At 38.0% G+C, this 20,116-nt stretch overlaps 1 protein-coding gene across 6 annotated transcripts in view; it reads right to left on the bottom strand.

Moving 5' to 3' along the window:
• Positions 1-20,116, bottom strand: part of CDK13 (cyclin dependent kinase 13) — a 49,769-nt gene that overhangs the window by 10,529 nt on the left and 19,124 nt on the right. For all 6 annotated transcript variants that reach the window (XM_074888268.1, XM_074888440.1, XM_074888522.1 and 3 more), the window contains exons 5-11: positions 19,861-20,031; positions 10,519-10,708; positions 7,996-8,052; positions 5,178-5,279; positions 4,981-5,058; positions 2,744-2,860; positions 1,663-1,794 (exon numbers count right to left, since the gene is read on the bottom strand). In XM_074888268.1, the coding sequence (XP_074744369.1) occupies positions 1,663-1,794; positions 2,744-2,860; positions 4,981-5,058; positions 5,178-5,279; positions 7,996-8,052; positions 10,519-10,708; positions 19,861-20,031 (847 nt within the window). The remainder of the gene's footprint in view (positions 1-1,662; positions 1,795-2,743; positions 2,861-4,980; positions 5,059-5,177; positions 5,280-7,995; positions 8,053-10,518; positions 10,709-19,860; positions 20,032-20,116) is intronic.

Raw genomic sequence — 20,116 nt, 5'->3', positions numbered from 1 at the left:
GGCAAACGTCTCCTAAGGAAGTCATCTGCCACCAGTTCTGTCCTTTCATTACTGTTCCCTGCAGGCATCCCAATTCTGATTTCCTGAGGGACACAGGGACCCATGCAATAGATAATGGAAATACTGAGATAGGCAGTAAAAATAGTGCCTTCTGTTTTCCTGTTACATATTAATAACTACCTGAGCAGTTCCCTCATCCAGGAACATGGAAAAATTAGGTGACAGATGACAAGAGCCACTGTAAAGGCTATTATGACAAGTGCTTCCTTTATTATCTCCCTCTGCATACCAGGTCAAAGACCTGCTAAGTATTTAGTCAAAAACAACTGGAAGCAAGCAGGAACTCATTGTGAGAAGTATCTTACAGCCCTTGCAATGAGCACACTGTCACTTTCTTGGAAGGAAGAGCTGTTTCTTCCCAAAGCAGAACTTCAGCCTTTCAAGAGAATCCTGTGCACGCTCTGTCAGAAGTGAGTGTGGTTCCTCTTAATTTTTAGAAGGACACCAGTGACTAGTTTTGCTTTGAATTTCTATATATCAGCTTCTAGAATGGATGCACTACCAAGACCCTGAAAAAACCCAAATTCCTTTTCATCCACTTACCTTAAAATGCATATAAGCAACATGATGTAAGTGGTTCTGAGATTTCAGTGAATAGCCCAAGATTGCTGATTACTGATATTCAGACAGTGAGGTATATAATCATATTCAGGCAATGAAACCTCTTCGCCTCGTGTATCAGGAGCATTAGTAACTCCTGTGTTTATGTAACAGGTAAGTCTCAAAAGACATTTAAGGAAATTCTTAGATAAAACGGAAACATTTTCCCCAGTTGCTAACTAATTAAAAAGAAGTCTGTACAGGCTGCCTTGAAGGTATGATTTACTCAAACAATATTAAATGTTCTATGATCTTGACAGCTATCTCGAGGGAAGAATGAAACCTGCAGAGTCTGTAATACCTTTTCACTGTTTTCCTCAGGTCCTGTTCCAATGATTTGTACTGACTAAAATTACAATTAGGCCACTGCAAAAACCCTACTGGACATTGCGATATACTTCTGCTCAGAGAAACCGACAGGAAAAACCCTGCACAAAGTATTTCTACCTGCTCCTACCTATAAATCCAAGAATCTCATCTGGCACAGGAAACAATTTATAGTATTTCACTTTAAGTCTCAGGTACCTTTGCAGAATTCTATACCCAGTGTCATTCTACCATCAAAGAATACAATTCAGATTCTTGGAGGACCTCAAAACCCCTGGAAAAAGCAGACACTAATAAACAGATTAAAGGGAAATGATGTTTTTTTCAACACTAGAAACATTCATGTAATAGGTTTTTTTTAAAGGTAAAAAAGTAACCGGTAAAAAAGTAACCAGTTCTAGGAATAACAAATGAAACACTTCTCAGATCCTCACAACCACTGCTATCACAGTGTAAGAGTCACTCAGCTGCACAACCATTTTAGTGCAGAATCACCATTAAATCACAGAATTCCAGGCTGGAAGAGACCTCAAGGATCATCTGGTAAACAACTGTATGTATCAACGTTTTTGTTCTGCCACCATCTACTTTAACTGAAGTACAATGAGCTTAATGAAATCAGGGCATGTTCACATTTCATAGAGGTAAGGACCATGACCAAAGGAAATGACTTACTCTGGAGGAGGCATTTTAGAAGGTTCCACATCTCGCAGAAACTCGCACTGAAGAGCTTGTTCAGCTGTGCAGCGTTTGCTGGGATCCAGAGCAAGCATATAATCGAATAAATCTAATGCAGCTGGTGGGATGCTACAAAAGAGCAAAACGGAGAAAAGCATCACATTTTTACTTTGAATCACACGCTCTGTGCAAAATTTTGATAAACACATCCCTTCCAAAATAACTGATCATGAAGTCCTCAGATAACTGACATCTTAACAAAACCTACTCACAACTTGAGCTTGGCAGTAAAAAGCAGAGATAAGCTTCACCTTTATTACCTGTGCAAGCATATAACCCAAGCTTTATTTGCTTTGTGTGGTTTAATTGCTTGAAACATTGTTCTTACAAAAAACCCCCACCTTTTTAAGCCAAGACTATATTGTCATTTTACACTTTGGAATTTAGCACCCAAGGACTTGCAGTTTTGATTAGTCCATGGACAATAATTCTATTGCTTTAAAGATATAAGTCTCATTAGTACAAACAGGACAATACATTCCTCCTGAAACCCACAGTAACCGAAGGAGGGGAACATACCCTTTAAAATAAGCTTACAGCTGTTTTCCATAACTTTCACGTGTTCTATGTGCACAAAACTAGTCCAATGGTAGTACTTTAGCATACACAGTTCAGATAACTTCTCTGTGTTGAATGAATTTATGACCCAAAAGACTGTAATGTTAACCAGACTACATATTTAGCTGTAGCCAGTTGTCCTAATAAAAAACAATTAAGTACTCTGAGCTGGTTTTTGGACAGGGACAACAAGCAGGTGCACCAATCATGGAAAACAAATGTTTCCTTAGGTGAAAGCTGACAGGTGGCTGAAATTTTAGGGCCTTCTTCCCTCTTCTTAAAGCTCCTATTAAATAAGGGTTAATACAAGCTCTGTGGGTATCATGGGAAGGATAAGAACCTAAAGCCATTTTTCTTTACACTTAATGTATGTTCATTCTCCAGAAAACAGCAAAGTTCATAAAGTCTCCAGGAAAACTTAATGCTATTACAGTTGACTAAACTAATTCTTCATCCTTACAAAGCAAACTCTTCTCTCAGTTTTCGACGATACTGCTTCTTTGGTTTCATTGTGTTGAAATAAGCTAATTTTATAACATCAGGCCACACTGCTGGACAAGGACTCCCACAAATTCGGCTGTACCAAAAGAAGGGAAAAAAAAAAAAAAGGGTATGAGATCCAAAACCACAAGTGAGCACAGCTGTCATTTTATTCTTGCACATACAGTGAATACAGCAATAATTCTTAGTGTTCAGGTTCTTTTAGCTAAAATTTCTCTACTGTCCAATGCCCAACACCATTAAATAATGGTGAATTGTCTATGAAAGGTAACCACCCATCACAGAGTAAACTTACTTTAAGAAGTCCACTGTTTCTGTCTCATCACACCCCAGGCATCCTCCACACAAATGTTTTGAAAAACTTAACCAACTATGTCTGGACAGTACTCCAGGTATTTGACTTGGAGAACCGGATAGCCCTGGTTTAGAGTGCTAATTAATTTTTATGTCCTTAGCTCCCCATGCCAGTGAAGAAAGATTATACCAAATGGCTGAAAAAGCACTTTTCACTGAGAATTTAGTTTACGCTGAAGACATAAGGGGGGGGGGGGGGGGGGAATCTCAGTAAGGCTTAAGGCAGAAGCAAGATCCGACCACTATAAAACCTGTGTATTCTTTACTTCAGTTATGAGTTTTATGTCTCAAGCCTCAACCTATCTCCACAAATGGAGTTGCCATAGTCTTATTCCTCTCGCTCCATCCCCACTCATTTTGTCCAACTGAGGATGGCTAAGCACAGGCTGACCAACACCACACTTTTAAGCAGAACTAAAGAGGCATTTTAGTGTACATGCGAGGTTGCAGGCAGTCATGAAAGGACACTTTGCAAATACACTTCCCTAGTTCACCCCTCCCATTTATTAGATTTAAACAGCTAGAAGTCCTAACGATCTATTAGCTGTGTCTCGAATGCTATGCAAACCAACCTGACTTTACGCTGGTTGGGGTATGTAACTTTCAGGAGGGAAGAGAAAAAGGATAAATCTATCTTTTCCTATCTAGCACTTCCTTCAGCTCTATCTGTAAACATTAAAGTTAGAAATTATAAACGTAGAATTGTTAACTGTAACACGATGATAGTAAGGATGTTGATAAAATTGATACATTACATTTAAACAGCCAAAAACGCATAGCATCAGTGAAGATGAAAAATGAGCTACAAACAGGAGCTTCCAGCAGAAGAAAATCGCAAAAATTTTAAGTTTGCTGTACCAGAGGTACAACACAAAGAGAAAAAGCTTCAAATGACTGCACTGTGACATGCTTCAATGCCATCTAGTGCTCAAAAGCAAAAATTTCCCAACTCACGAGTTTAGTTCTTATACTGAGAATGACCACTGATACGCTTCACACCACCTTCATTTATCCAGGCCAGCTGATAACACATTGCACAGAAACATGCTACTGTTTAATCTGTTTTGAAAAACATCTCAATATATAACTTTGGAATATTTTTTTTTATTCATTTAATTTTAAAAATCATGTTGACCATTTACTGTTCAGGTTCTATAAGTTCTGTAAGACTCACCCTCTTTTCCCCTTGTTTCTAGGAAGAGGACCTCTCCTCACTTACGAGGTCAATTATGATATCAGAATCAAGAGCAATTTTTGCTTGCTGAATAAAGGGAAAAAAAAAGATGCTCTGGTTCCACTGAGTTATATACATATCATTCTATGATTTATTGAGAGAAGGAAAGAAACAGAATTTTTACCTCCATAAACTGTCTGGCAGTTTGTAAGGGAACAGAAATATTCCCACAAAAATAATAAAGCCCAGGTGTGTATGTGGAAGGCTTGAAACAAGAACTCAAGGCCAGTAGCATGCAAAATACCTAATCCTCCCAAATCCCACTTGTCCTTATTATTGTCCATGTTTTCATTTTGATTTGCTGCAAAGAAGTTGTAACATCATTTTAAAAAATAACAGGCATTTTGACCGCTCTCTCTTTACAACTTCAGTAACAGGCAACTCCAGCTGCTCTACAAAAAACCCCTCTTACTATTCAACTGTACATTGCTAGGATCACAGAATACTCAAGAAAACCCTTCTCCATGTCCAAGCAAAAGTCACTTGCTTTATGTGCCCCTAACAAGTACTTCTAAATGTTCACAGGGCGTTATCTCCGATTTTCACACTAACAAAAGAAACCTGTCAGTTTAATAGGCACCTACTATGTGGTGGTGCTTGCAAGTTACCTTATAAGTTCCAGTTGAGCAAGTTCTTGATTTGCTTGAAATATTGGCTTTTTTGTAAAAAGTTCACCCAGGATGCAGCTGCAAAACAGTTTTGCACAATTCCATCATTATGGCTTTCAATACAGATTGACAGAAACATTTCAGATTTCTTTTTGGCTTGTTTTTATGCCTGCTACACTTTTGTACCAAATTCTTACCCACAGCTCCAGACATCGATAGCTGGCGTGTATCTTTCTTCTCCAAGCAGAAGTTCAGGAGGCCGATACCATAATGTAATAACTTTGTTGGTATATGGTCGGCTGTTGGGGGGAGGAAAAAGAGAGGACTATCATTTTACTATGATCTCATTTCTGAAAAAGTGATACTTTGAGGACTTTACTTCTGTGGTCCTGTTTAAGAACACTACAGTCTTCCACTCCCTTTTCCTAATTTTAGTCCTGCAATGCTGTAACTGCACAAAAGCAAATGCAACCGTCTGACCAAGGCTATCAAAGGACAGATTGAAGATCTAAACAGTAATCACACAGCCATGTCAGTGCTACGTGAATCCTGTATCTCAATTATTATTCAGATAGCAATACTGTACTACATCGCTAGTCATTTTAGGAGAAAGACCTACTTGGATAAAACCGGTAATTTCTGGGCAACTATCGATTATTAAAATACTGAATATAGGACCTCTACAAATGTTTTGTAAAGAAAAAAAAGTCACTTTCCCCTCTGTAAGTAGGAGCAAAAGAGACAAAGCCTTTTTCTTGAATACGCTCCTTCAATAATTTTGGCCCCAAAGCCTGGAATGCTTCCAACATCTTCCTATATTTCACAACATCTTTAATCCTCTACAGCTCTAACCAGAAATTTTGGTCACTGGGAATAATCCCTTCCACTCTCACACTAAGGAAAGGATTTCCACATTTTTTTAGCGGACAGGCCGAGATACAGCATCAACAGTTCAGACTGGAAGGCAGAAAACAGCTGTTAGGTTTTGGTTTTGTTTCAACCAGGCTGTCTTAAAAGTGATCTCCAAAATTCTTTCCGTTTTAGTAATTCACTCTTACCAACACCAGGTAACCCCAAATAGAAAGCAGAGTAACGTTAAGTGCAGAGTTTGAACAACTGTAGCATAAAGTCTAACAAGCTCTTACAACATACGCAGTGGTACAGGTATCATTTCTGCAAAATCATCCAAGTCTTTTTTTCATTAAGAAACTCCCCAATTCATTTTTAAAATGTAGTATGTTTTTGGATACAATCCCATCATTTATCACATTTGTCTCCAAAGCAGGCATTCCTCTATGAAATGTTTACATGGTATGGACTTTCTCTACAGATACACCACTCCTATATATTAGTATACAGTGCTATTTATTTGAACAGATGTTTTCTTACACAATCTGTCACATCTACTCCAACACATGAAACACACCAGAATGACATTTAAAGGAGCACACCTACAACAACAATGGGAATTTACTTAAAGTTAAATTTTTATTTCCTCCTCATTATGCTCCTACTAAATTCTGTACTCTTTTGAAAAGTATATAAAATCTAACCAACAGTAAAACAAATGTAAAATACATTAATTTAAAGCAGCAGCTATTACACATTTGTTGGTATACATTAATTACATCTGTTACTGCAGGTCAGAAGCTACTCAGAAGGAAAATGAATGACAAAAGAATTGTCTAAAATCTACTAATGAGATTCTAATTATCCTCCCAAGTTCAACCAGCAATTCTATTAGCTAGCATAATTACATTTTAATCTTTATTTCATTTACGTGTAACAGTGTAATAATGTTGCTGTGTGGTGTATAGTAAAATCTGTTATTTGCACTATAGAGACACTAAACTTTCAATCATTTAATTCTTAATGAACAGGTACTTTTACAAGCAAAATTTAAATTATTTTTAAAGCAGACATTAAAAAAGCCCCATGGTAAACAAGAGGAAAAAAAATAGGTCAGTTTGGTGCATATTAAAATAAGAAGGTAGGATGGCATCAATCCCTTTTAAGTACATCCAAACCAAAAATTAATTACCCAGCAGCTGCTTAAGATTATCTAACCCTGCTACTATACTCATCAGTTTTCATAACTGTACTTAAGCATACGTTCCTGAAATAACAGCTCAGAAGACAGTGAAACTAATGCTATCAGGTTCAACAGCAAGCTCAGAGCTCTGAGAAAACAATAAACTCCTAAAGCTAAAATTCTGGGTATTATTTCTCAAATTAGGCATGCAGAAATCAGAGTAAGCTCAGGTAGCAAATATTCTCTGTATCCAACCACCCAGTGTTCACACTGGTGAAATGAACATTCAGCCTGAATGTTGAAAATCCAGTTCCACATGACAAACACATGACATGACAATATAAATACTGAAGTTCTGAATCATAAAAACTGTGCACCTGTTTCCTGGAGTACAAGCATAACGAAGCCAAGAACAACAGAAGCACAAGTCACAAGAAGTTTCAGAGTAACTTTTATTTAAACTTGTATCTCTGTTTCCAGCAGATTCAACAGCACTGACTGCCTAAAGAATACAATGAACCTCTTCAAATGTAAGGTTAATTCTTACACAAAAGTAATGCTTTTTGAAAAGAAACTGTATACTAATTTGTGTCAGCAAAAAAATTCTGCTTTCCCTAAATAAACTTTTCCTAGGTATACCAACAGAAAGATTATATTTTAGGTTCACAAGACCAGAAACTAATAGTAAAAACCTACATATTGACGCAACCTATTCAGGACTGCAACTCTTCATTTCCCATCAATATATGGCCACTCTCAGCAGTTATTTATCCGGAACACTTGGAAAAGCAATACACTTGCACAGAGAGTTTTGTGGGTTTATGCAGTGTAAGACAACACGCACTTCTTTCCATTTCCTAAGCAATTACTTGCATTACAGTACAATAACATCTCCCCTAAACAAAACAGACTTTTGGCCCTCATTAGAGTTATGAAAAAGATTAAACTTCAGAATGCTTTTTCACAGTATAATTATATCTTACCTTTCTTCAGAGTTGTACAGCCGAGCAAGCCCAAAATCTGCAAGCTTTATCTGCCCTCTGGTGGGAAAAACAGAGAATTATTTAGTGGTTAATCCCGTTAGATTTCCTCCCCAAAAATCAGGTGAACTTTGAGACTGAGACAGCTGCAACTGATCTTCACCAAACCACATTAATGAGGCAATGCCTTACAATCTATGCCTCTCTTCAGTAAACAAATACACTAACTTACTGAATAGCAAAGGCGAGTAAGCAAAATTAGGTATGCTCATCAAATAGCATTTACATCATCAGATGTCAGTCAAAATTTAGGTGTATACTGTATTCAAATCAGTAACCCTGCAGGAAAAAACTGAGGGAGGAAACTGCTATTTTCTCAAGCCTTACTGCTAGCATAAGCATTCGTACAACAAACAGCTATCACCAGTCATACTTCCTCCTTCTAGGAAGCTGTCAAAGTCCCATTCTGCTCCTGCAAACTTTAAATACAGCCTTTAAATCAGGGTGACTGACAAGATAAGGGCTTCTACTTTTGCCAGCAGCCAACTTGCTGAATGACACAACCCCTAACTCCTTTCTTGAGTTTTCCCATATATGAGGGGAAGAGTAGAAGATACAGAGCTCTTGCCTGGCAGTTTCCACAGCTAAAAGGCACTGCTCAATGACCAGAAGACCCCAGCATCTGTAAAAACAGAAAGCTATCTGCAAGCTTCTCTAATGTGTGAAATGAATGTTGGAACATTACATGGGGGGTTTGTTTTTCTGTACTTAGGAGCTTTAAAACTCCCGCCACTTTCAAATACATGCAAATGCCACTTTCAAATAAATTTTATCAAATTAGGGCAAGACTTGCTGATGTGTGTAAGAATGACCACTTTGTGATAATAAAATATACAGGTTATAGTTTTCATTCCATTTTTCCCCTCAGATGTGTGCTTGGAATTGCTGAAACACTTGGAGAACCCCCACAAACAAAGAAATGGTCCCCCTCAGATTCACATGCTTATTCCTCAGAGACCGTATTTGTGTAAGATCAATGAATTTTTGAGCAAAGACATTTAAGGTGCCTATCTAAAAGATATATAATCCATGTGTTAAGCTTCAGGCTATAACTGGTAATGGGATTTCAGAAACATTGGCTTAAAATTATTCAGATCGACTATCAACTTTTTCTTCTTCCCATGGAAATGTCTAACGATGCTCAAAAAATATCCTAGGGGAAAACACTCTGTATCCAGGACTGGAGAGAGCACAGTACAACAGAAAGCTCCACCTCTACCATAATGCACTTTTCTCCACTGTCAGGTTACACCTTAGCTTCTAAGTTCCCAAAGGTGCACAGACACAGCACCACCACGGGAGGTGAGCAGGCAAGCAAGATTAGGCGTAGGCACAGTGAGTGATGTAGAGGCATGTGTACATCTGTTTAAGAGTCTGTATCATAATCTGGGAGGACTGTGGTGGGAATACAGAGCTGAAAATAGTCTAACATTAGTTAGTAATAAGGAAAAAAATGAGGAAAAAGTGGAAAATTTAGTTTGGAGAAAGCTAGGACAAAGCTAGAGCCCTACCAAGAGAGGCCCTTAATCCATTTTGTCTCCAACAGCAGCAGTAGATTTTTATGGAGAACATGTGAACCTGCTCACTTTGGGGCTCATCTTCCTTGTGCTTAACCACCACACACAATCATTGTGTTAAGGATGCTAAAACAGATATTCCTGTCTATTCCCTTTAGAAGGTATTAATGATCCTGTCCGTGAATGTGTCTCATCTTTTTGAATATCCCGACACTACCTGGAAAACCTCCTGTGACAACAAATCCCAGAAGCTGACTACGTGCTCTGTGAAGATACTCCCTTTGGCTGTTATACACCTCGCTCTTACAGTTGCTCCCTCGTTTTAATCCTGCTGGATTTGATGAACAACAGTTCTGTACTGAAGTTATCCGCTATCTTCACACAGGCTTTTTATGTGCTGCTGTTGCACACTGAACAAAAGCCTGTTTACTAATCTGATTTGTAATTACAAGTGGTTAAAGTAAGAAACAAGTTCTTCTCCCCATTTGATTATAGCTGTAACTGCAAGCCAAAGCATGTTTTAACATGCCTGATTGAATATTCTTTTAAAGCATTATCCTGAGTGATGAAGACAAGGACCTCAGAAGTATGTCATGAAGAACCAGCCTAGCCACACCTCGAGATGGCAAAAAGAATACACACCAAACTTTTATGTCCTAAAATTCTGTTTTAATGTATTTTAACTCAGATAATTTTCCCCCATACTGACCTGAAAGATTCAACTTTTAATCCTGCTGTTTTAACACAGATAAACAAACAATTGCAGGATCCAGCATTCAACAGTAATATTACCAGATTAGAATTTTACAAATGATTTTAAAGAAACTAGGCAATCTCAAAAAAAGTTTTGCTAATGGCTTAAAGCAGGTGAACTGTGGAGATTAAAAGAAAGATTTAAAGATGTTGTTAACATACAATATTTTTTACATGCTTTAAGTATTATCCATACCTATTATTCAGTAGAATATTTGAACATTTGATATCTCTGTGCAAAAAGTTCTTCTTATGACAATAGGCCAAGCCCTCCATCAGCTGTCTCATAAAAGATTTAATATGATTTTCATTAAAATGAACCAAACCAGATTCCAGCAGTCCCATCAAGTCATGGTCCATATATTCAAATACCAGGTAAAATGCACCTAGGAAAAGAAAGAGAAAGGGTAGGAGAAACAGAGAGAGGCAAATTGATTTAACAACAGTCCAAAGCATTGCTGCTCCCTACTTTTGAAAGTTGGAATTATTTTTCACACAACTGTTTACATTTTCTGCAATATTTACAGTTGTACCTCATGTCCAATAACAGCAATGAAATATAGTGCGGTAAAATGTTTTCATAAAATTGCTTTTCCATGTAAACAATTATACTAGTCAAATGTTTGTGAAAACAAATATAATGCTACCACATGGTGCTTTAATCTAGATGGACATGTACTCTCCCCGAGGCTCTCGGTCTCCATCCATTTTATTAAAAGAAAAATTAACTGAGCTAATATTCCCTACGTAAACTTTGGGAGAAAATCTAGAAACAAATATGTACAGCATCAGTTCATCTGCCATGATTTGATGACTTGAGTTTTTCAAGCTTTCAGTGTGGAATTGGGTCAGAAATAAGCCTTCCCTTTCTCAGACTAAAAATACCTAAAAGACAAAACAAGGAAGCAGAACTAACCTACTAGCAACAGCAGCTCTGCAAAGATGGAGTTCGTATTCCAAGTTGTCACTACATACATTAAGCATAATAGAATCTGGTCTTATCTCACATTAGCCTGTGTAATTCCACAAATAAAGTTATTAAAGCCAAGGCTCTTTGAGATATATATATATATATATATATATAAAAGTGTTCTTAAAGATGAAAAGTGCTGAGAGCTTCAGAAACAGCAATAACCAATCTCCAGCTCAACCACTCCCAGTATGATCTACTTTTTAGTACTTAACTCTTCCCCCTCTTACCTCCGAGGCAAAGACAGTGCAGTCCCTGCAAAGCACTGGTGGCAATGCAGAAACCACATTCGAGTGAGTCTGTCTACCTTCCATTTTCAAAAGCCTCCCCCAGAAAGATTTCAAAGTACAAATAGCTTCTGCCCAGCAAGAACTCATTACGGGTTCTAGTTCCTAAATAAGAAGTTTCCATTCAGAAGTTAGTGAAAGTCTTGGAGCAGTAATGAGAAGTCAGTTCGCCAGAATGCACACACACACAGAGCCAAATTCTAATGAACTGACTTGTTTTCTTGCATAGTAGCTGAAAAGGGAAAAGAGTGCTAAATCCATCTGCTGTTTAACAAACAGAAAATAGATTACTCATACAGTAAGAGTTAAACTTGCAACAAAGATCAGCATAGAGCAGCTAAACCACAGGCCATTGCATAAGACACTCAGGAGGTTCCTACTTTTTAAGGTAGGTCCCTTTTGTCCTGCCCTATGTTGTACTGAGGAAGCAAAACACTGGTCATAACATAGCCCTGTTGGTGTCTACAGAAGAGGTGGAGCAGGAGGTAAATCGAGCAGGTACAACCCAATCCCACCACTTCAAAAGGAAAGGAGGAAGTATTACAAGCCATAAAGAACCAAAAGTCTGCTGCGTTACTACTATTTGCATAACTGAGTTCACCAATGCAGTTCACCAGTTCAGCATGGCAAAAGTACAGAGGCTCCTCTGGTGTTAGGGCTACCTCACTGGCAACTGCTGAAGTATGAGCCATGACATATTTTAAAATGCCTTGAAACAAACCACCTGATATTAATGCTGCAGTGCCAGAATATTCTAGATACGCCCTTCAGAGGATGTCAGCTCAACAAAATTGAAATACCAATGATCTCGGGATCTTCCTGCTCTGGAATACAAAGGAAAGTTAACTCTGGCATGGCAGTAGGTTACACTCTGTGTGTACATGACAAGGAGGAAGACTGGGAAGGGTCAGTGGGACTGTAGACCTGCCTAATGAGAACAGCTGAACACAGTCTTCTTGTTTATATGCAAAGTAGGCTCCATGCCTTGAGCAATTTCCTGCTCTGCCACTAGCTCCTGGGATTTTTTACCACTATTTATAACCAACAATCACAATCGGTACCCTCATGCAAGAAGGAAAGCTGACAACAGTGGAGACAATTCATAAATAAAAGAGAAGTACCTGGGAGATGACATCCAATTATTTATATTCTCTGCAACCCTCATTAAGAAACATACGCTAGAACAGTATAAACTAAATATTCCTTCCATATCAGAGTAACAGCAAATGCACGTATCCATTGCACTTGTGCATTACTGCCTATTTACCACCTACATATTATACAATGTTAGAATTTGTTTTAAAAATAAAAGTGATCAAAGGTGAATCTCCTTCATTGGTTATGAGAAATTATTAAAACTAGTCTACTAGCCTTGGCAGTCTAGCTGTTAAAACCTGATTTTCAGTATTACTCAAACTATATTTGGAAGTGATTGTAGCTGCAAAAAAAGGTATCAAGCAAACTGAAGTGTTGGTGTATTTCTAGACAAGGGTGGTGCCCTTTTCTGATAGATCTACAGTTCCTGTCAACAAAGCAGTTACTTTATTGCACTTGACCATTTCAAATCTCCATTGCTTTTCATCAGATTGCAGGATCTGATCCTTCTTAACAGGTAAAGCTACAGCTATTCAGGAAGAAGAAAACAGTCATAGAAGACAACACAAGTGAACGACACACAGGCAGAAGTCTGCTTACTACAGCATCGTCCAAGTTAGAGTTTACAGCAGCCTTTAGTTCACTCAGAACAAATGCCACACAAATACCCATTTCTCAAAAAGGAAAACATAAGAGAAAAAAAAAAATCATTCTTTCCTTTATGAGGCCAAGATGTTTGATAACTTGGAACTTAACATTTTAAAGTGACCCTTTGTTTCATATTAGCTTTGCCCAATATCCACATTTCTGGAAGCAGTGTCATAAAAACCCCTAAAGCTCTGTTACAGTGAAGTGCATGCAATTCAAATGAACCCTGAACTACCTACTTGACCTTAACGTTACTCATCTTTACTGCTGTTATGTTAAAGACCTGCACTTCCCAATAAGTAAGTACCTGTGGGGTGGGGGGCAGCCTACAGTCCATTTCCACATGCTGCAACAAAGCACTAACAGGGGGGTTTATGTCTTGGGTGCCCCATTTCCTTTGCTAATGCCACGCAGCTCATCTCCATTCCTTCATCTGCTGGGATAATAAGAAACCTTAATGTCACTGCAGGTTGATGGAGCAGCAGCTGGAACAGCAGTAATATTGCCTGCTTCTGAATATGGGATAAGAGAGAGCAGCTGAATCTGTTAGGGAGGTACACAATAAAGGAGACTCACATGGATGGAAACAATCCTTGCCTTACTCCTTTTGTTTGCACTCAGAAAAATTCATCTTTTTGACCATTTTGTCAGTTAGGTTTAATAAGGGTGAAAAAGTGAGATAGTAGTTTAGAATAATTAAAGGATTAACACATCTCCTCCTCCTGTTCATGTATTTCAAGTCATGCAGCTCTAACAGTATCAGTTTTCTTCACCAAAACACAAAATGGGCTGGGGTATAATGCTGTAAAGCTATGCATACAAAATGGATAACTCAACAAACATGGCACTGATGATCTGTAATAAACAAAGGATTTTCTGAGGGGCCAAAAAAAACTAACAAAACATACTTTGCATTTCTGTGACATAAGCAGACTCTGGACTTTTTTGGATCGCCATCAAATCACACAGATCCAACAAAGCAGGACATCAAGTTACATATTTAGTCCCAAAGTAAAATACAAGTGCTTTGGGCTGGGGAGCAGCAGGGGAGAATGATCCAAAGCCTACACAGATGACAGCTTTTAAGCAAATATTTTTCCCAACGTAATGTCACAGGGAAGGTGTTTGGGGTCTCCCAAAATATCTGATTAGATACAGATCAGAGGAACCGGGAGACCAGAAGTGCCTTATGTGGAAATTTTAATTCAATCCTTGTATAAATGCATTACAGTAGCATCTTGAAATACAAAAAATGCTTAAAAAAACCCAAAGGAACCCTGCCTCATCCAGTGCATGGTATGTACAATGCTGAGTTGTTGAACAGGTTTTCAACATTTTGTTCTGTTACTCACTGTTCAGAATGAGACTCCATCAGACTTTCATTTTGCTAAAAGCCTCCCCAGCTTCTTCTTTGCAAACATAGGTTATTTTTCCCCCCCTTGATTGATTAAAACTAATTGGATTATATTTAACTCTTCCATTTCCCTTCTGGTACTCATGATATTCCAAGACAGTTTTAAACAGAATTTTATCAAACAGAGCTTGAAAACTAAAGAAGAAACTGTCCAGCAGTTCCTTGAATTTCCTTACATTTAAATTCCTTAAAGTCCCTTAAACAGACGTTCATCTTTTCTTTCTACTCAGCTTTTACAAACCTATTTTCATTTATTTTGTGAAACAACAAATAAAGGCATAGCCACTGAATTAATCACCTTAAGACTAAAGAAAGCATCACTGCTATACTCATTTTTCCATTTAGATTATCACAAAACTTACTGTTTGAGACAAAAAGGAGGGGGAAGGTTCTGGTTTCATTAAATTTTTATTTTTTTTTTTTACATTGTCACTCAATGTTAAGTTTTTATTTGATGACAGTGGTATTCTCCCATTGCAAGTTCAGTTGCATTTTCCTATTGAAACAAAGCCAACCCAAACTCCATGTACATGGAAACATGTTCTGAAATAGGGGTACCAGCCAAGGGAATGAGCCCTGGGAGTAAATGCTCTCCTTGATTCATCACCCAACAAGTTTTTTGTTCAAGAAACCAAACAAAAAACTTAAAGCAAAGGAAAAGTAAATCAAAAATATCAGAAATCTTTGATTAATAATCAGGGATTTTTCTTATTTTGCCATAACATGGATCAAATTGAAAAGCCACACAATTAGAATCTGTACTCATTCCAGACCAGAGTTCAGGACAGCACACACAAACAGGAAGCACCACTCAAGAAGTCATACTTTTCCCGATAACTTTGCTGTAGCATGAAAAACATCTGGGTAGGAATTTTCTAAGTGCTATTTCGGGAGCAGCAAGACAAGCTGTAAATCATTAGAGATTTCTGAAATTCAGATCAGTTTGGTTTTACTCAACTTCCCAGGAAACCCAGATAAACCTAGCTATGATACAGGTAGAGAAGGAACCCTGTAGTGAAGTACTCTCTGATGAGAGATTGCTGTCACAGAATCCTTCTAAACCACAAGCTTTCAGACAAAGTACTCCTTGATGGCTGTGAGAAATTAACCTGCTACTCCTACGACAATGGACCACAGACTTGGTGTCCTTTTGACCGTGTACTACAGCACTGTCAAGATAAATAACGACTTCATGCCTAAAAAGGTTTGTTAATTTGTACTGCAGATCAATTAAAAATTTAATCTAAAGTAAATTTAGATCTTAAAATGAAGTACAGAAACATACATACACACATCATCCAAACAGATAATCCACACAATGCTAACCAGATCTTTTTTGTTAGTCTCCCATGCAAAGTTTTACATCCCCCCTCAGGTTAGCAATTAAAAAAGACTCTTCCAGTCAAAGGGAGGAAGAGGTGTCAGTCAGTACACCTACTGGTTTTACATCCACAGCAATAAAAGCCAGGCACTCTCCATGTGTTTAGTAAAGAGAGATCATGGCAGTCCCATAGCTAGACTGTTGAGCACTTGCAAACAGTTTCTAGCTGGTAAAGAGGCAACTGGGAACTGAAGGACCATCTCAGGTGACCAAAGAAAAGAGAGAGACACCCAAGTCATATAAATGAGAGACACACTGAGAAAACAAACCAGAGCTGACAAGAGCCCAAAGGAAGAAGGACCTTTTTTCCAGTGATTAACTTCATAACTGATGAAGTGGCTCAACTAACTTAGCTTGAGAGGTATACAGATTTGAATATACCTAGGAAATAGCTCTTTGCTTTCAACTTCTGTTCTAAATCTTGTTTTCTTCAATTACTGTGGCACAGAGAACGTCTCACAAACTTTCTCAGACAAAAAAAACACCACTAAGAGAAGATTAAGAGCTTCTGCAAAGTACAATCCTCCTGCTCTAAACTCTGCCCCAAAAGGACATAAACTGAAGTTCATGAACGTGAACTCCAATTAATTTGAACTGCTATGAAGCAAACAAAAGGGAAAAGCAAAGGAAAGTTTGGTTGCCAGCAGACTTGGTCGTAAGCACCAGCAGTGTCAGGCTGCTTCTACTACTGTCAAAGACTGACACCCACAACTGCTCCTGCACTGTCTCACTAGAAGAAAATATTTTCAACAAAAATAAAAAAAGTTCTGAGATTTTAGCAAGAAACTGAATGGAAACTATAGCTCATTGGTGTTATCAAGTCAAAGGAGGCTTTATGTTCCAAGAGCAGAGGAGGTTTTAAAAAAAGCGTGCTGGCCATACTGTTCAGTCAGCTGTTACACAGATACACACACAAGATGGAATACAAACCACAAGTCATGTGTTCCCATCCCCAAGCCTGTGTGTGTTCACCTATCTCTCTCTGAATGACAGGTAGGGGAGAAAAGCCTACACGAGAAACACACAAAATGGATATTCCTTCTCGCCACACCCAACATACACGTTGTACCTGGCAGGACAGTGTAACATCTCAGTTCTGAGGCACGAACAATTAGTAGTCAGTAATGCCCTTCTCCAGCTTTATCACCAAGCATGTCTCGTACATAACGAAGACTGCAAAAGTAAAGACTTCAGACCTTCAGTATAGCAGACCCTTGTACCACATACTCAGCTGTGTATCTGTCCAACCTATACAAACAGTTGTGGTGTCTGACGAGCTGTACTTCCACTGATGGAAATAACCTTATAACATATGTGCAACACTGCTCTCAGGTTAACATTTCTTTTTCTAATGGTTGGTTGAGAAACAATAAACCCAATCCTACCTACTAAAGATATTCCTATCGTCAAAATTACACCCTAAACTGGCCAGGATAAAACACAGATACACTTTTCTTCCACTTTCTTCAAAACGCTGTTGAAAATACAGACAAGTCAGATACTCAAAAGTTTGGAAGACATAGGATTATATCACTTATAAACATGTAGCACAGCTCAAAGTATCGGGACAAACCTGTACAAGCCAAGTCATTGCTGGTTTGCAGGCTAATGTTACTATCTTAAAAAGCATCCTTAAAACAAGTACTGTACAAAGTATGCCCAATATTTACACAAGCATCAGAAAACTAAATTCACTGCATTTTAAACTACTGAGATCCAACAAAAAAAAAACCCTTAAGTGAGTAAGTAAATGAGTAATAGGTCAGGATGTGATAGGTGTCCTTAGACACAAAATTAACTTTATTCATATTAACTAGAGGAACATGTGTTGCTAGAAGTGTTCTCATTCCCTACTTTTACAAATGGGGTATCAGCAGGGTTTTGTACAAGCTGTGTTTCAAAGCTAAGATAAGCATATAATATACATTAAGCATAAGCATGTTCACCAGAGGGCAAAAGACTTTGCTTCTACTCTAAGCTCTGCCTGAGCAAGACATCACTACCACTTTTATAATGGTTCCTTTTTAAGCCAAGCAGCCTACTTTTGTGTTTGCAGTGGTTTACCATGAAAATGACCAAACTTCCGACTGCTTGCATTTGTTCCCTGCATAGACTACAATTTGGCCACAGTGTCTGAGCTATAAATCCCCATCTCACAATGAACTACTCATTAGAGAAATACAGAATGCCGTGCTTGGGAAAAAAAAACCCAAAACAACACACTTCCATATTTCCACAGACAAATCATAATAGCACAGTCTCATTACCGTGCTACTACTTTCAAGAGACTATCAGAAACTAATTTTATTCTAGCATCTCCAGAGAAGCCCCTCCCTCTTGCAAATTTTCTGAAAATTTATTTTTTTAATACGCTGTTAAATAAGAACGAGAAATTAAATTGAAAGCAATATTAAAAGCACAAATACAGACTTCGACAAAAAAAACCTTTTGAAATTAATGAGACACAGTTTGAAGTACACAAAAAAAATTTACAATTCAATCCTAGACATGGCACCAAACAGAAAGGGAGAAAATTAACTAATGAGTCATTAAGTATTAAGTCAAGGCTCAGTGTGGTCTCATTAGCCAAGTGGGTTAGACCTAATTAAAACTCAGTACAAGATTCACATGAAAAGCCTAAACTGGCTGTTGGAGACTGTCAGGGTTCAGAGTGGGTGCTGACCACTGAACCTGCACATATTTAAACTTTTGCTAGATGCTTTCTACTTTTATAGACAATAAAAAACCCTGTCAGTGCTGTATACCCTTCAAGGTATTATACTTTCTAAAGATGGTAGAAAAAAACACAAACTAGTTCCTGCTTAATTTTGACAGCCATCTTCTGACTCATCACATCACCTGGTGTTTCTGCTGGCTATGCAGTACATACAGCAGTTTGGACCCACTGGTGATGGACATGCTGCATAGAAACTCAGGAAGCACCACAGGTACCACATTCCAAACACCCTCAGCCAAACCATGTATCAAACTGCCCACAAGACACTAAAGTACCCCAAAATGATAGGTTTATAAGACTTGAACCTAAAAGGAAATGGCCTCCAAAGACAAAATGACCACTCCAATATCAAAAGTACCAAGCAACAACACTGCATGATTTCTACTCTGCATGATTGATCTCTCATCTCTAGGCTAATGAGGCTACAGTAACTCAAACAAGCCAGGCTTAACACTGAAGGAACCAAGCATAAAGGTCTGCATGCCTTCTATTTGAGGAAAAACACCACCACCACACAAATACTGCTTTTTTTTTTTCATGTATCCTTCTTCTAGCCTTCAAGATACGTATGCCCAATTATGAAAATAACTGAAGCACAATTCAAATAAAACCAAGGCCTACAATGAAAAACATCTCTTCAGCATTGAGCCTACAATACTTTAAATTATATGACAAATCCTACAAGGAAAATAAAAGGCTAAAAAAGCTCACAATTAAGAGCTTCCTGTTGTTGGTGGGCTCCCTAATCCATAAGTGTTAAGGAGTGAAACGTGTTCCTCTCCAGCAGAACTGGAATCAAGTAATAAGTTTTTTGTATCCCACAAAATATTTTCAGAAATGTTTCTATGAGCAAAAGACATAGCTGAGTTAAAGGATTTCTATTAGTAACTAAATAAAAATTAAACCCCCTTGTCAAGCATCATGATTTGCAAACATAGTCCAGTGTATCAGACTGCCCTACCAAGAACAGGACCAGAAAGAGCTACGCCCGTGTTAGTGTACTTACCTTTGTCCTTCTTGAAGTCCAAAGCATCTTCCTTATCTGTCACTATTTCCTTCATGTTGATAATGCTTTGGTGATTAAGCTGTCGAAGAATCTTAATCTCCCGAATAGCTGTAATTGGAAACCCTTCCTTTTCATTATCCAGACGTACTTTCTTTAATGCCACCATTTCCCCTAAGACAAAATTTAAATAAAAAACATTAAGATTAGCAACCAAACTATGGGATTTAGTATTGAGTTTGCTCGTTTGCTTTCAAAA

The sequence above is a fragment of the Strix uralensis genome, chromosome 1, assembly GCF_047716275.1.
Source record: "Strix uralensis isolate ZFMK-TIS-50842 chromosome 1, bStrUra1, whole genome shotgun sequence".
NCBI classification, from domain to species: domain Eukaryota; kingdom Metazoa; phylum Chordata; class Aves; order Strigiformes; family Strigidae; genus Strix; species Strix uralensis.
This window is presented reverse-complemented; position numbering and strand designations above follow the sequence as displayed.